At 59.8% G+C, this 17,533-nt stretch overlaps 1 protein-coding gene across 1 annotated transcript in view; it reads right to left on the reverse strand.

Moving 5' to 3' along the window:
* The window catches only part of TTYH2 (tweety family member 2), a 38,728-nt gene extending 21,234 nt beyond the window's left edge, over positions 1–17,494 (reverse strand). Inside the window, exons 1-3 of the mRNA XM_040640305.1 lie at positions 17,313–17,494; positions 9,454–9,626; positions 4,561–4,672 (exon numbers count right to left, since the gene is read on the reverse strand). Of these exons, the coding sequence (XP_040496239.1) occupies positions 4,561–4,672; positions 9,454–9,626; positions 17,313–17,441 (414 nt within the window). The 5' untranslated portion in view covers positions 17,442–17,494. The remainder of the gene's footprint in view (positions 1–4,560; positions 4,673–9,453; positions 9,627–17,312) is intronic.
* Between the last annotated feature and the right edge of the window lie 39 nt (positions 17,495–17,533).

Genomic DNA, 17,533 nt, shown 5'->3' on the forward strand with positions numbered 1-17,533 from the left:
ATTCCCTTCATTTAAACACCTTGGATTAGAAAGTCTTTTTCAGCTGAGGGATAGAACGTTGAAGGGAAAAGCTCCTCTGTTGCTACCTGACCTTTTGTTCCCACAATGGGATTTCTAAACGCCTCCGGAGAGAAAGGCTCTGTTTGTGGACCTAGCAACAGCTCCGGGCCTCCGGAGCCGGCTCAGCCGAACAATGACACTTTGAAATGACACAGACGGACGGATCCTGCCTCGGAAGAGCCTGGACGTGCGGCAGGAGGCGATCGGTGCCGGCTCTGGGGGCTCACACTGCCCCCCAGCCCTGCACGGCCGTCCTGCCAGGTGGATGGCCAGGTTCCCTCCCTTGGCTGGGCCGCAAGGGCCTGGAGCTGAGTGCCCGCCAAAAGAAGCAACTTTCTTTCCAAAGGTACAGAGGGAAGGACGATGGCCGCCACTGTCCTTGGCTTTCCAACAAGGAGCCCAAGGAGGGCCTGGCCCTGGAAAGGTACTTCTAAACAGCCCAGACGCAGGGTCCCCACCGAACCCAGGGACGCAGCCTGGGAACCCCAAGCTCGCCCCTCCAAGCCTGCTCTGAGCCTGTGTGTTGGGGGGGGGGGGAGAAAGGCTCTGTTGTCACCACTGTCACACCAAACCGACCGGCACTACCGGCTGGAAGGGGGAGAAGTGTGTGCTGACCCTCCCCCGGGTCTGGAAGGAAGATAAGGTGCCCCGGGGAGGGGCGGGAGCCTCCCACAGGCAGCCCCGCGAGAGAGGCGGGTGAGATGACACTCCTGGTGGCCGAAGCTGCTGCGTTAGGGAGACTCGAGGGCAACTTTGTGGCCTTTCACATCTGTGCTCCTCTGCGGGCGCCCGGTTCCAGAGAGGAGAATGGCCCTCTTTGTTCCGTTTCGCTTTGTTTTTTCAATGTCAGCAGCTTGTGCCATTTTCCGGCTTGTGCTCGGTTCTTACAAGCTGGGGAAGGACTGATACTCTCGCTTGGGCCTCTTCTAGCTTCACACGGAAAAAAAAGACATCAAAGCAGATTCTCCAGCACCCCAATCAACTCTCCTTTCGGTTCAATAAGACCCACGTAGAAGTGCTCTGTAACCATTGGTCCAGAAGGAAGGCCCATAACCAAGTGCTGAGATCGGGAGCTTTTTATACCCCTGCATTATATACGACCAACTTTAGAGCGAAGGGCCGCCAACCGCGATCTGTAAACTTCTTCTGCAAGACGACTTCTCCTTCCCTAGCTCTACAATTTTTAACTTCTTCATTTCTTAAATCTCTCCTGGAGAAAAACGAAAGCCAATAAACATCTGCTGGGCCCTCTTTTCCCTCCTGACATCCTCCCAAAGGAAACAACAAAAAAAATGAAAACCACGACCTTGACCTACTTACAGCCCCCTGTTCCCCACTCCACCGCGGTCCTCAGAGGGTTACACGGAGCTCTCAAGAGACAGGGCGGCCCCGGAGATGGGGCAGAGTTCTCCCATCGGGGAAGAGCTCTGTGCCCAAGAGGGACAGCTCGGCAACTCAGGCTGGGGTGGGAGTGGGGCGAGCACGCAGGGGTGGAAGCTCTCGTCCCCACAGGATGGAAGAGTGGTCCTCCCGTGCGGTCCCTGGACCAGCATAGCAGCAGGGCGAACGGTGCAAATTCCCAGCCCTGTCCCAGACCTACAGAACCAGAAACTCCGGGGAGGGCCCAGCGATCTTGCTTATCAAGCGCTCCGGGGGATTCAGATACACGAAAACCTCCAGGCGGGGAGGAAGCGTCTCCACTTACTGAGGTTCCTAGAAGGGCAGCCACACCAGGGGACAAAGGGGTGGAGCCTCCACCGGTCTGGGGAGGGCCCCCATCTCAGACCCTGAAGGGAAGGGCTAAGACCAGGACACCTGGGTTCGGGTTCTTGCTCAGAACACACGAGCTTCCAGCCCTGTGACAGGAGTGCAACCTCCCCGTGCCCCAGATGCCTCACCCAAGGGCTGCCCACAGGCTTCCTGCTGGCTCTCGCACGAGAGTCCCAAGGAGCCACACTGGCCACGGGAACGTGTGGCTCCGATCTGAGGCAGCCAAGCTCCTGGGGCCCGTCAAGCTAAGACCGTGAGTAAGTCACTCACTGGAGCCCAGGCCCCCTTCACTGAAGGAGACGAGGTGGATGGGGGACACTGCACCAGGCAAAGGACCCACCCGGCACTTCCAGTGACCCCAAGTCAAAGTGTGCAGCTGATCCGGAACCCTGCCAGGCGTGCCTGAGCCTCGAGTGGCGGCCCCACCCACGGGAGCCCTCAGGGTATAAGGGTGCAGGTGTGGGGCTTCTAGTCCTGAAGGGGACCCCTGAAGGGTCCACCTTGCTCTGACCTGTCCCCCGAGTCCTGCCCTCCCCACGCCCCACCAGCCCAAGCCTCCTGTCTCCTTCACGGGGATTAGAGGAACAGCTGTAAGGAGAGTAATTATAATAAGGACACGTCATAGTCACCCCCACTTGGGGGGACTTTGCAGATTACCAGGCACTTTCACCGACATCATCTCATCAAACATTCATTTCTCTGGTGTTTGGCCTTGACCCCTGGGATCTGGGGAGCCCTCCAAAATCTGCTGCCTCTCTTGCAGCCCTGGGAACCCAGAGTGTTGGGTGTCTACCCCGAGGCCCAAACCAGCCTCCCAGGTCCCAGCAAGGGCCCAGAGCCCTGCCTCTCTGCCGGAGAAAATGCCTGTTCACCCAGAGGAGGCAGACCATGGTCATCGTCAGGATGGAGGCAGCCCCTAGCTGTCTGGACCATCACAAAACCCTGGGACTCCTGTCCTTGACTTTCAGAAATGGTGCAGAGACGAAGAAAGGCTGACATCCAGGGACACACACAGAACCCTTCCCTTGAGGAACATGAGGGAGTTTGGAGACGTGGGACTTGCTTTGCCATGTCCAGACCTGGCCTGGAGCACTGAGCTCTCGGGGCGGATGGGCCAGCCTGAGGGCTCGTTCTAGCCGTTTCCCTGTACATTCTCACCCCACGGGATGGGACACGAAGAACTCACACTTTCCCACGAGGATGGCTCTGGGGTTCTCCCTCTCCTCAGTCCTTGGGACAGACAAGGGCCATTCCTTATGGTGGTCACAAGTCAAGCAGTGCAGGTCACAGCTCTGGGGTTTCCCAGGCAGGGGACTCTCTTTTCAGGGCTCGGTTCCTCCTCTAGGGGGTCTGGTGCTGGTGGGTGGAAGGAGAGCGGGAGGCAGAGCCTAGAGGCCTGAGCCCCTTCCCTGCCAGGGCAGAGGCGGGGCAGGGGGCCCAGAGGGTGAGGTCTCCCCATGCCTCCAGGGCTGGTCAGGCCATATTCGACCTCCAGGCTGCCCTCAGCCCCCATCCCAGCCACCCCCACCTTGCCCCTCAGAGCTGCCTCAGCCCAGTGTCTGCATGACTCAGTCTCCCAGCGATGGGTACCAGCGGGCAAGTGCTGCAGGACAGGTGGACCCTGGTCTAGCCTGTGACCCTCTGCTCCCCAGAAGGGCTCCCATTGGCAGCCTTCCTGGGTCCTGAGGAGCAGCAGGGCTGTCTCTTTAAGGTGTGCCCTCCCACCCCCACCCCAGGGCTGCTGAGGGATTAAGGCCTTAGAGGAGCTTAGGGAAAAGGAGGGGGCAATGAGGTTGAATCCTCTTCCAGAATCCTCTTCTAGCAAGCACCAGGGCAATGTCCAAATGCTCTGGCTGGGGCTGGATTTTGTGGTTGAGGCTGCCTGATGACACAAACCGGCCATTTGTTGAGGTCATACCCCCCCCACCCCCCGCCCCCCGCTGGCGACCTGGTCCAGAGGGGACGGGGAACAGTGTGGATGTCCAAGGACCTGCTTCCCTGAAAACTACCCTTTGCCTTTTCCATGGGAGCCCGACTCCTGCGGGCATGGGGTTTACCTGGAAACTGGCCAAAAACACCTGCCACTTATGGCCAAGGTGACAAGCACCTGGGGGCCAAGGGGCCAAGGTCGGTGTTTGGGAAAACCCTGCTTGGTCTCTCACTCAGGCCAGATGCCCAGCAGAGCAGCTCCTGCCCTAAAGGCCCACACCCCCTCTGGCCAGCCGGCACAATCCTCCACCCTGGGCCGCCAGCCAGAAGCCGGAGCCCGGACGACACCTCGCCACACCATCCCTCGGGCTGCTTCACTTGGTTTTGAAGAGTTTCACACCTTGCCATCTTCCGGACCCCATGAGACTCCATATGTAGCAGTGAGGTGAACAGAACACCCCGTGGGGCTGATTTTCCACGTTCGGGCTCCCCTGGCACAAATGGGGAAGAGCTTAGCCCTCCGGAAGTCCACAGGGCTGGATTCCATGGCCACCCCCAGGTCCCCCCAGGACCCCGTCAGCCTTTCTCCTTTGGTCCTCACCCCTGTCCTCACCACCCCTCCCTGCCCAAAGAGCAGAAATCGCCTGTTTACTCCCAGCAGGACCAACTGCAGCCCCAAGGGGAGTCCAGCCCCCCCACCCCGGGGCCAAGCTGGCTGGGATGTGACTGGGGCCCTTGTTCCGAGCACACTGACCTCACGGGCTGTGCCCGGCCCGGCCCGCTGCTGCCCGGGAGCCTTACCAGTTCGTCTATCCCGGAGAAGGTGTGGTTCGCGTTGTCCAAGGAGTAGATCAGCTGGTACACCCCATCGTTGGTCTCGCTGTTTCCATAGAAACCAACACCCACCGCGGCACTACAGGCAAGACCCCAAAGTTAGAAGTGACACGCAGAAGAGAAAGTTGTTTGTTGTGTTTGTTTTTAAATACAGTGCTTTTTAGAGCAGTTTTATTTTATTTTTTTATTTTAAGTGGGCTCCAGGCTGGTCTTGAACTTACAGCCCTGAGATCAAGACCTGAGCTGAGATGAAGAGTCGGATGCTTCAGTGACTGAGCCACGCAGATGCCCCTAGGGCAGTTTCAGATTCACAGCAAAGTTGGGCAGAGGGACAGAGATCTCCCATACCCCCCTGCCGCCCTAAAACAGCCGCCGCCACTCCCACCATCTCTCACCACACCGGTAAATCTGGCACATTCGGTCCATGGATAGACCTGCACCGACACGACACTATCCCCGAGTCCCTGGTTCACCCCAAGGATCACCCTTGGTCTGGCACATTCTGTGGGTTTGGGCAAATGTATGGCACTTATCTCTCCACCACTGGAGTATCCTGCAGAATAGTGTCACTGCCCTAAAACCTCCACCTGTCCCTCCCTCCCGCCCGCCCCCACAACCCCTGATCCTTACTGTCTCCATAGTTTTGCCTCTCCCAGAATGTCATATGGCTGGAGCCTCTTGAGACTGGTGTTTTTCCTGAGTGATATGTGTTGAAGGTTCCTCCATGTCTTTTCATGGCTAAATAGTTCATTTCTCTTCGGCGCTGAATAATGTTCCGTTGTCTGGATGGACCCCAGTGTATTTACCCATTCGCCTCCTGAAGGGCGTCTTGGTTGCCTCCAAGTTTTGGTGATTATGAATACAGCTGCTATAAATGTCCACGGAAAGTGGGTTTTTGACTAAGGAGCTCTTTCCTGGCGGTATGGGAGGGGAGGGAGTTCGGGCAGGTGCCCCAGGGGCTGGGGGTGAAGGTTCATGGCCACCTTGGCCTTGGCCTGGCTGACCAGCTACAGCACATTTCCTCTGGGCCGGGAACACTACTACCGTATTCTAGTCCAGCAGCTCGAAGGGGGCAAGACCGCTGGCCGGGCCTTTGGGATTCTGCCGCAGTGGCCTAGGACCTGTACCTTCACCAGCTCCCCAGGTGACTGTCATGGGGAGGCTCGGGGACCATCAAGGTCTCTCCTGAAACCTCTAGGAGCCAGGACTCCCCTCCATTCTCTACCCTTTCCCCCTGCTTCCCCACAGCACCCAGGAGGTGGCCTGCCATACTGAAAACTTCCAGCTGGTAGAAAGTTCCTTCCTCCATGGAGCTGAAGCCTACCTCCTAGTGTTTGACTGTCCTTGGGGGCAGCCCGAAATCAGCCTCCAAGTCTGCGGGATGCCCCTCGGATCTCGGAATGTGGCTCCGTGTCCCTCCTCCCTTCTGCTCTCCAAGTCACATGAGTGCCCTGCAGACCCCGGTCCCCGTCATCGCTGTCCCCCAGGTTCAACCCCCCCCTCCAACTGGTCACTGTCACTCCAGCCGAGGCCCCCACGGCCAGGTGTCCATCCAGCTCCGAGTGCTGGGGGCTAAGCCCTGGCACCCCCTCTCCGCCCCGCTAACCCCGTGGTCTACAACACCCCTGGGTTTCCTCGCAGGAGCCGCCGCCAAGCCCAGCCTCTCCTCCTTCCTGCGGCGCTGCACTGATTTTTATTTTGTTTTAAGCAAAAGCAGAACTTTTAAATCTATCCCCGTGAAACTGCATCGAGCTGGTTTTCGTCCAACATTCCAGGCTGGACGAGTCATCTCGGATCTCGCCTACATCATCCGCTGTATTTCATCTGACGTGCACCACCGGGGGGCGGGGGGGGCGCATCTGGAGGTTCGCTAAGCCGCCTCCTGACTCTTCACCCAGAACACTAACTTCGGTGGGGGGGAGAGACACATGCACACGTGCACACACTTGCACGTCTTCTTTTCTTGTTCAAGAGGAAGGATCTAGGATGGAACCCCTGGGAGATTTGAGAGAAACTTCCTCCCAGGGTGGGCTCGGCCCCCAGCTCAGTGTTTCTCAGGAAGTGGTCCGTGGACCCGGGGACAGGGTCACCCGCAGTGCCTGTTACAAGTGCAGGTAAGGGGCGCCACCGCCCCCCCCCCCCCCCCCCCCGGCGCCCACTGGAGCCCTGTGCTCTGAGCATGTGCGTTTATTTTAAAACAAGGCTCCTCTGTGCTTCTTGTGTGTAACAGAGACATGCGCACACGACGGCTACGGTCTGGTGTCCCGCTGTGTACTCTGTGCATTCAACCAGAAGGTTCCACTGGCTTTGAATCCACTTAACGGCACCACCGTCCAGTCGGTGTTTCTCCACAGCACCCACGGTGACCACACGTCCAGCTGAGATGCTCGTACGTGAGATCCAAGGTAGTCCTATGATCTTCTATTTAGTGACTTTATTATTATTTTTAAATTGCTATTATGCTCTGAAAACTGCCTCTTGTTTGCTCCTTGTGTTTATAACCTTCTCTAGTTTTCTGCATTGCGATCTAGTGTCTTCTGAGGATTTGGCATCAAGCCGAATCATTTCCATCCCTCGCCCTGTTTTTGAGACCGGAGGTATTCTCATTTTCCGCCTTCCCCTAGTCTGGATTTCTCGGAGCTGGCCCAGGAGGGCACCTCCTTCCAAGACCAGAAATCGCCCTGGCTGTTTAATGAGGGCCTCCCAGCTCCCTCCGGGCGTCATCGGTCCTGCCTGGGCCACACAGACCATTCTGCTTGAGGGAAAAGACAGAATATCTTTCCCAGGTATAAAATTCTGTCTCCCGAACACAGGGATACAAGAAGCTCTCCTCTGACCCCTTTGGCCATTTGGGGAAACTGCTATTGGGACTTTCTTCTATGGATCGAATCTCCCCTCTCCTCCGGGATCCTTACTATCAGAGCTGAACGCGATCTCTCCCTCCTGACCACCCCCTCCCCATCTCACCTGGTCTCCCTCTACTTCTGCCTTTTCTACTTCCCTTCCCTGACTCTCCCACTCAACTCATTCTGATCTGAGCACAACTCCAATGAAGGTGACTGGCGACCATTCCACTTACCGCCGATCTCCAAGACCCTTGTAGCACCCCCCATCCCAGACCCCTCCCCTGTTTTCTCTGTTCCAGCCACACTGGCTTCTTTCAGTTCCTTAAAATGTCCTGTGCTCCTTCCTGCCACAGGGCTTTTGCACATACTCCTCTTGCTTCTGCCTGAACTATCTCCTCTTACCTTGCCCCCACCTTTGCTTGGTCACCCTATGGATCTCGGTGCCCGTCACCCAGGAATGCCTGACTCAGGTAGGCCATCGACCTTACACTTGCTCCTTTCCTCCCAACTTCCTCCTTAGTCTGTCATTACTCCAGTCAAACGAATGTGTGATTCTCCACCTCTCCCCTGGTAGACCAGCAGCCACAAAGGCAGAATCAGTGCCTGTGCTCACCGCGGGCTCTCGCTGGCCTGGCACAAATAGCCTGTGGAATTTTGGAAAATGAATCATGCCGCATATGTCCTTCTGTTCTGAGTTTTCCTGAGACGGCCGGTCATGATTACTTACTGGAACTGACCCTCCAAAGTCATTTTTACTGTTCCAAAGTATTCTTCTGTCATTCGCAGCATTTTTTAAGAAATCTGAGTTCACAGAGAGAGGGCTCGCTGTCTAGTCATCACTACTGGCTTCTTGCTGTCTCCCGCCTCCCCCTGCCCACTCCCCAGCAGGAGGCTTTTACTCCAGTTACTTCGTGGGAGCTCCTCTCTGCTGGGAGTCAGACTCGTCTTGGAGCTCCTGACTTGGGCCAGGACTCCTTCCTTTCTGTTTACGGTTCGGGACCTGGCGGCATGCCCCCTCCCCCAGCCCTAGTGCTCAGCTCTTAGGCATCACTGCTACACCGCTTCTGGCTCCTTCCTGTCTTGGCTTAGATGACCCTTACGCTGCAGGCAGGACGGGATGGGAGCACTCTCTCACGGAGAAGAAACCACAGGAGCGAAGTGAGGCTAAGAGCTCAGGCGTCGCCACTCCCAGCACCGCTGCGCCCCGCCTGCCTCTCGTCCTGCTGCCCAGACAGAGGGCCAAGTCCCACTGTGGGGTCTTGGATGCAATGGACACTTAGCAAGGAAGGTCTCTACCCCTCGAGGGTGACCACCCCCAGGAGCATCTCAGGGTGGATCCTAGGCTTTTGGAAAAACCTCTGTAGACATGAGAACAAGAACAATACGACCAAGTCCCGAAAACAGAGCCAGCATGTGTGTGCACGCTGCCCGGGCAATGGGGGCTCTTGTACGCGGTTAGGAACCCTCATTGGCCATCCAAAGCGAAGAAGGCCCAGCGCATGGCACTAAGAGCTATTGATCTCTTGAGAAGAATGGAACTGATATAGACTGCAGTCGAATTTTCTCTGGCCTCGCAGAGCAGCTGGGAAGATTCCAGGGTGCAAACAGCAGACACCCCCTCTGTCCAGGAATGCTGTCCGGGGGCTGCCAGGCATGCCCCTGCCAGGCTGAGCAGGACTACACCGGGGCAGAGGCACACGGGGGAGACCCCCGTCAGCACCCCACGCATCTGACTCTGTTGCTGGGCAGGGAAAGGACAGCTTTCGCCCTGGGAAAGCCTCTGCTGTCACCGTACCCGGAACTCGGTCAGGAGAATGTGGCCAGACAGCAGAGGAGCCACTTGGGGTTGGCTGTGGGGGCGGGTGGCAGAGGGAGGGGAAGGGGTGTCACGGTCCAGGGGCTAACCACCAGCAAGACCCAGATGGTCAGGCCCACACAAGCTGACATTCCCCGCTGTGGGCACCATAGAACCCCAGAGCCACGCACACTGAACCCTGTGCAGAGGGACACTCACCAGCAGACGAGCCCGGCCACCACCGCCGTCCAGGTGACGCAGCAGGAGTCGCGCCGCTTGGTCTGCACGGCCTCGTCCTGCCGGCAGCAGCATACGCAGACCACGTAAGCCGTGAGGACGATGAGGTTCAGGCCCAGGCAGATGGCGGCCACCAGCCCTAGGAACAGCAGTGACTGAAGAGGAGAGGCCTGGTGTCAGCCCTCGGTCCCATGGCGGGGTTCGAGAAGCACCCTGTCCTGGGGCCCTGAGCTCCCACTGGGGCTATGGGTGGCCTCCATCCCCTCCTCTGCCCTTCCCCCCGTGCTTGAGGCTCTGGCCCTTACACACAGGGCCTGGCGCTCAGGCTGGCAGGGGTGCAGGGGTGAGGGCGCTTCGACGCAGACTGCGTGGGCAGAGGCCAGGAGGACAAGTGCATGCTGTGTGGGCAGCTGAGGCGGACGTAAGGGAGAAGGAGCAGCTTGAGGCTGGGCCCCGGCTGGTGGCTTCCACGCCTGTGTGAAGATATGGACCAGGCCCGAAATGCCAGGTGGCAGGGAGGGCTGTGGGTGACGAGCTACGTGGCTGGGGGACAGACACGGGGAGGGACATCCATGAGGGTCCGAGGGCCATGGCCTCCTGGAGGACACCGGGTTTGGGCAGGATGTTTTGGAAGCTGAGAGGAACCTGGGACAGGGCCAGGAAGGGATGCCTGGTGCACCTGCTTCCTCCGAGCCTTGTCCTAGATGCTCGGGTCCCTCCAGAGACACAAGATGCCAGCTCTGAGCTGGAGGGGCAGTGGCAGGGGGAGACATGTCAGAACATGCACTGTGGGGTCCCTTTCACTGCAGCCCGAAAGGGAGAGCCGTCCCCCAGCTGCCAGTGGTAGCAGCAAAGCCCCAAATTCTGAAGGGGGCCGGAAGTGCCGTCTCAGGCCAGCCGAGCACCTCGGGGTCCTGCAAGGCGAGCTGCTGTCTGTCAGGAGGCCCAGAGGCACCCCCTCCTTGGCCTCCAGTCTCTCGATTCAGCCAGATGGACACCAGATGGCACCAGGATTGGTGGCCGCCAGCCAGGGCTGGACCTGGCTGTCAGTCGGGCTCCTGAGCTGCCAGCCTCACCCTGCTCCCCACGTGCCCCCGGGCAGTTCCCGGTCCAGAGCCCCCAGCACTGTAGTCTGGGCTGTGGGGTGGGGGCCTGTTTCAGGGAACCCTAGTGCTGGTCGTAGTGACCAGCAGAGTAGGGTAGATGCTGGGACCTCCCAGTCTAAGGGGAGACCAGACCGTTGGACATGCACACACAGGAGACGACCCTGAAAGACAGAGGCTGGGTGGGGGGGGGTCTGCAGTCCTCAGGCCAGGGCCATTTTCGGGGGCTGGGGTGGGGGGCGGAGCCTCACAGTGGGGAGGCCCCTGCTGGGTCCACCCCGTCTCGCCCCAGGACTGCGAGGGCTCGGGTTGGCCTTCGGACCCCTGATTCAACCCGCTTTTCTGCTTGCCTGGACTGGCAGGCTTCTGAGGCTCGCGGACAAATGGCCACAGTGGTGGGGACAGCCCAAAAGAGGGCTGGAGAGGTGGCTCATTTGGGAGTGGGGCTTGTGGAGCTGCCGCGGGATGGCTTCACCTCCCTCCGGGCTACACAGGTCACACGTACTGTGGAGGAACCCGCCTCCCCACTCGCCTGCCCCGTCAGCAGCGTGGATGGCCTAGTGACCTGAACGCAGCCGAAGTGTCCCTCGAGTCCTCACGGTGTGGCTAGGCTGGGGTCCTCAGCCGGTCCTGTGACTGAGCCAGGAGGCCCCCGCCCTGCTGAGAAGGTGGCAAGGAGCCGCCACCTTCCCGCCCCAGCCTGTGCCCCGTCACCGGAGGGCCCTGGAGCCCAGGCCAAGACGAAGATGACCAAGGAGGACGGGTGTCGGGGGCTCGCTACTCAAAGGGAAGTTCACCGACCCGGCACAACAGGCACATGTCTTAGAATGCCGGAGCTTGTTAGAAAGGCAGGGTCTCAAGCCTCACTCTGGGCTCTTGCGAATCAGAAGGGCGTCTCGAGAGGATCCCAGGAGATCGGGACCCCACAAGTCTGGGGGGCGCTGATGAGTGTCCACAGACTTTCTCAAACCTTTTCCAGTAGCTTAAGCTTTTCTTCAAAGACTCGCTTGGCGGAGCCCCACTCTCCAGGGCCTCCTCCTCTGACTGAGGAGGGGACGGACATGAGACGCTGTGTCCGGGCCACCCTCGTGCAGGTGTCCGAGGTCCCTCTGCTAGCACCCAGGGTTCCCCTGACCAATCTGCCGGCCACTGCGCAACGCGCCTACCCCACGAGCCAGCAAGGCCATGCCTGGTCATCTACCTCACAGAAAGGAGGCACGTGTCCCCCTGGATATGTACATGAATGTCCCCAGCAGCTCAGGACACTGGTAACAGCCCCAGAGCAGAGACGACGCAAGTGTCCACTGACAAGAGAACAGATCCATGCAACGTACTATAGTCAGAAGGTGGAATACCACGCAGCCACGGGAAGAAAGCCACGGCTGCACACGGCGGCGCGGGTGATCTCACGGAAGCGAGGGTGGGGGAGACAAGCCAGGCCAAACGGCAGACACGCGGCGGTCACGGGAGCGTGCCTACAGTGCGTGGCAGGTGCGCACAGGAAACACCTCTGCGAGGGGACGGACTGGGAAGGAGTGTGAGGGGCTCCCGGGGGTCGGGAATATTCTTTCAGGGTGGCCTCTCTCACGTACGTACTCAGCTACACACTTAAAACTGTGCACTTTCTGGGGCGCCTGGGGGGCTCAGTCGGTGAAGTGTCTGCCTTCGGCTCAGGTCATGATATCAGGGGTCCTGGGATCGAGCCCCGTGACGGGCTTCCTGCTCAGGGGGGCATCTACTTCTCTCTCTCTCCCTCTGTCCCTCCATCCTACTTGTTCTCGCTCTCTTTCTCTTTCAAATAAATAAATAAATAAATAAAATCTTCTAAAAATTAAAAAAGAGTGTGCACTTTCCTGTAAGCTGTTCCTAATGAAAAAAAAAAAAAAAAAGCAACAAAAAGCCAGACAGACCTTTCGTATACACCAGAGTGGTTTGCATCCAGACCTCCTCCCAGCTCCCCTTGACTTCCAGCTGGTCTGGACAGTCCCCGTCTTTCCCCAAACAGGAAAAGCCACGACTCTACCACGTATCCCCACCTGGCAAGGAAGGACCTCCAAGGGAGCTGGTGCCGTGCCGGTCCCCCCAAACCACAGCCAGCTGCTGCCCTCCGTCTGTGTGGTGGCTCCCCTACTTCATGTTCTCAGAGCCCCCCGGCCCCCTGCGAGCCCAGTCCTGAACGCAGGGCCCCCCCCAGCTGGGCAGCTGGCCTCAAGCAGGTGCGGTCCCGCCTGAGAGAGGCCAGGCCGGGAAACCCCAATGCAGGGGTCCTCTAGTTAGCAGTCCACCTCCGGGTCTCTCCCCTGGGGTGCTGGGTGACAAGGGTGGGCAGGCTTGGGGGGGTGGGGCAGGGACGGAAAGGAGGAAGTTGGGGAGGGGAAGGGAGGAGAAAGGAGGAGTTGGAGGGAGGAGGGAGGAGGGAGCAGTAGCCCAACCAGCAGAACCACCCCCCCACCACGTTGGTGTCACCTGCCAACCTCTAATAAGCAATTATCTTCCTGCCCCTAATTAACACTGCAAGTCCCCATGTGTGTGGCAGGTGGGGGTGGGGGAGAGCAAACCTCCCTTCCAGAGGGAGCCGGGAGCTTTGCTCACGAGTCCCCTGCTCTGACACAGCCTGGAAAGTAGCTGCCCACCGCAGCCGGGCCTCCACAGAGCCTGGCAGCCACCCCCTCCCCGCCCTGCCCAACACCATGCCCACAGCTCCACACTGGGGCTCGGGCTCCAGCCTCTGTCCTCAACAAAGTGACTTCAATTAGTTCTGGTTTGCCACTTTGTAATGAGAAACCCAAAGCAAGACACGGGGACCCAAGCTGGGGCGGGACTGACTGATTCGCACACTGGGAACGCTGACCACGAGGGGGCTCTGCCCTAGGCGCGGGTGGGGGCAGCAGCGGGAGACCCCCCACCCCCACCCCAAGAGGTCAGGAGACAGCTAGAGAGTGGGCCAGCCTCAGGGTGAGGCCACAGGGAAGGGAGCTGGAGCACTTGGGAGGGAAGGGTTAAGCCCCCCCCATGGCCCCCCGGCCCCCCGGCAGGGGAGGGGGGCGCAGCGTGATTGTCTGATGACCATGACTCAGTGTGCAGGCTGGATGAATGGGGCTTCCTCATCCAACTTGGGCTCCTCGGCTGGGCTCCCAGCCTGGCCTTTCCTCCTGAGACCTGCCCCTAGGGAAGGGGGTGCAGGGAGCCCTGTGGTTCTGGGGCTAGCCCCATCCTGCCCCTCCCCTGGCCTGAGGACACACACTCGGGACTCTCTGGGGAGCCTAGAAGCCAAACCACCCAGAGTTAACACATGAAAATACACGTCTAAATGTAAAAAGTTAAAAGCATCTCGTCTATCTCGTCACGCGTGTCCTGAAAGAATGGCTGGTCTGCGGAAGCCGGGAAAGGAGCCGTGGAACAGGAAGCACCATGTGGCCCCTGCACGGTGACAGAGGCAGCTGCTAACATCTGCACGGCGTGCTGGAGCTTCCTAAGACATTTCACATTTCAAGCACATTCGTTCATCGGCATCTGGTCTCCCTGCAAGAGAGGGGGAGCGGGGTGGTGCCGGCGGCCCGAGGTGGGAACTCCAGTGGCTTGTTCTGGGAAAGCCACAGCTGGATGCACGGTCACGGGTCCTTCCTGGGTCCCCAGCTCCGCCCAGTGGACACCTGGCCAGCGGGGGGCTCCTTCCCAAGCAGTGCAATTTATGACGTGTCAGTCACTGGCCACACGCTTTAGACCCCTTAACTTATTGGGTCCTTTCCTTCTCTCCTTGATGGGAGGGGGTTCTTCTCCATCTCTACCCTTCACCCATCAAAGGTGAGACTCAGGCTGAGAGGTCTGGGCTGCTTCCCCTCTGCACACACACAGCCTGGAGCTGGGTCAAGTCCACTGGCGGGGGTGGTGGAAGGATTAACCATCAGCAGGCTTCCACGGCTCCCTGAGAGTCCAGAACGTGGGTGAGAGCCCTGCTTCCTCAGGAACATTCTGGGAGCTGAATTTGCTCAGGATATTCTGGGTCATGAGGCGAGCTGCTCGTCTACCGTTTCCACTCTTCTAAGACCCCCTTTTTCTTCTAGATCCCTGCACAGCTCATCCCTCCTGAGCTTTCCTCGGGGCCTGCACCTGCCCCTTCCCATCCCCACTGAGTCTTTGGTGCACACGCACACGCACACGCACTTCTCCACAAGCCAGTACCGTTCATTTGGACACACCGGGCGTGGGTTAGTTCTTCTCTGATCAGTGTCTGTAGAAGAAAATCTCTTCCCTCTGTATCGCCCGAGAAGTACTGTCATTGGACCACATTTCTGAACCCCAAGGCCAGCCCGTCTAATGGTTTGTATCGCTGGGTCCTACCACAAGCTCTGGGACCCTCCAGGTACTAAGCACGTTGCATGGAATGTCTTGTTTAATAACTTGCAGATGAGGGGAAGTGGGGCTCAGAGAGGTATGGACACCTGCCATGACACACAGTAAGACAGCTGGAGGGCAGAGCCCCAGCCCCACCTACTCAGCTGCTGTAGCCTGGAGCCGAGGCCCTGGCAGCCTTGGTTAGCACGTGACTCCACGTCTGGCACTGCATTTGGCCTCAATCAAGTTTGCTAAGTACTCGCATGATTGACAGCAGAAGGTGCTCCATCCATGGTGTTAAGTGGCCTGCCAAGTGGGAGGAAGGGAGCTTTCAGAAGAGACCCACGGTCAGACAATAGGGGGACTTACCCGAACTGGAGCCACCCTAACTAACGCCCAGAGCCAGACTTCCCATCCTGGCCCACCCATGGTCAGGCTGCCCAGGAGCAGTGGCCCACAGGAAGGGGATGCCTTCTGGAGTCATTTGATGCCCGGCACAGTGTGCCAGGGGCTACACCCTGAGAGGAGAGCGGCAGGGACTGTGAGCGGGTCCCTCTGGCTAGGCTGCCACCTCTCCAGGGGACTGAGTGGGTGGGGGAAGTTCAGGCCCCCCGAGCCACAGCTGCTGGCGGGACAGGTGCTGTCTCTGGGGCCACCGGCGTGGGGAAGTGCCCTACCACCACCCCTCGAGCATCTGGAGGTCTTCTTGACCCAGCAGGTTTAGATTTCCTCCCATGGAGAGAAGAAAATTATGGCTGGAGAACCCCGGGTACAGGGGTTAGGGACACACTAACAAACATGGGCATGCGCCGGGGGGGGGGGCGCACGCGCGCGCGCACACACACACACACACACACACCAACAACACAGCTGTCTCAGAAATCATATCCGCCTCTTTTCATGCATTCATTGGGAGCGGAAGATTCCCTGGAGCTATCCCCAGGCGGCTGCATTCTCAAGGAATGCTGACTTCCAGGGGCAGAGCTCTGGGAGAGGGAGGGGCAGACACAGATTCCAGGGAGCCTGGCTAACCCACCCAACTGCCTCTCAGACAGCAGGAAGGGGTCCTGATTCTCTCCTCTTTCTGGAAGGGCAGGCACCTTGTGTCTGGGGCTTGCGGGCGAAAGGGACACTAGGGGTTATTATTAGACTCCCTGTCCCCGGTGCACTGCACACCCTGCCGGATCAGGATCCCTTAGGCCCTGCAGGAGAAAGGGCTGGCTGGGGAAGGCAAACAGCTGACTGCCGGCTCAGCCTCCCCCTTGGCCTCCCTGAGCCTCCCCCCTTGGCCTGCCCGGACTCAGTAGAGGCCCCGCTCTGCCCTGACCTGTCCCATAGCAGATCATGCCCGAGAACCTGACACTCTGCAGGCAGAGGCCACCAGGGGTCAAAGTCCCAACATAAGTGTCGGTCTCCACAAGTGAGCCCCGTCCTGGGCTTTTCAGCCTGAATCTTTGACCCAACAGTGAATTGACTCAGCTGGGCCACAGGGGCTGGAGCAGGCTTGGCCAGACCTCAGAAGGCTGAGACAATCTTTAGCTCTGCCTCGGCTGGGAGGTCCGGGGAGCCCCTTCCCCGGGAGGAGTACAGAACGGGCCGAGGGAAGGGCTAGCCGAGCAAGGAAAGGGCAGAAGCGCAAGGATGAGGGGAGTGGCCGGCCAAGAAGCCAAGACCCCAGAAATCCAGGGCCTTGGAGTGTATGTACAAAACAGGAGGGCGAAGCTGGTATGAGATGGGGCTGACCGGGGCACGTCCCTTCGCCAGACCTCCACATGCGGCTGTGGGCTCTGGGCGCACCACAGGGAAGTCACCCCCGCCCCCCACGCAGCCGCCTCCCCCAGCTCTGCAGCCGTCCAGGAGGGGCCCAGGCAGAGGTGCTGCCAGCAGCTCCCACCCTGCAGGCAGGGGCTGGGGAGGAGGAGGGCTGCGGAGTCGAACTCGGGAGACCAGTCAGTTTCTGCTCCAACTTCTCCCAGGCCACATAACACCCGGAAAGAGAGCGCCCGTCTTGGAACCGCAGACGGAAGAAATGCCCGAGGCGCCCCTGGCATCTCCGCAGCTCGCGCGAGGGAATTACCCGGGTACGGGCACAAAAGCCCCGCTCCCCCGGCGCTCGGCCCCCACGCCCCGCTCGCAGCCTTCGCGCCCCTCCTCCCCCCCCGCCCCGCTTCCCTTCGCTGGCATAACTCCCGTCTTTCCAGCTTTCCCGGCCCACGAGGTTCCCGGACGGGAGCGCCGTGGCCAAGAGTCCCGGGGGAGAAAGGGAGAGTGGTGACGAGACTGCGGGGCAGGGTGGGGGGCGGGCCGGAGAGGCGTGCGGACCGCGGCGGGCCGGGAGGGGGACGGGGTGGTGCGGGAACTTGGGCGCCGACCGCAGCCCGGCTCGTGGCGGCGCGGACTCACCTCCCGGTAACTCTCATCGCGGGGGTTGAACGTGCTGTCCACCGGCTGCAGGCGCAGGTCCAGGTGCGGGACGCTGTGCAGCCACGCCACCCACCAGGGCGCGACGTACTCCACGCGCGCGGCCGGCATGGCTCGGCCCGAGTGCGCCCGCCCGCTGCGGCCGCCGCTGCCGCCGCCGCCGCCGCCACCCGGACCGGGACGCGCGCCCCGCCCCGCCCCGC

The sequence above is a fragment of the Ursus maritimus genome, unplaced genomic scaffold, assembly GCF_017311325.1.
Source record: "Ursus maritimus isolate PB19 unplaced genomic scaffold, ASM1731132v1 scaffold_24, whole genome shotgun sequence".
NCBI classification, from domain to species: Eukaryota; Metazoa; Chordata; class Mammalia; order Carnivora; family Ursidae; genus Ursus; species Ursus maritimus.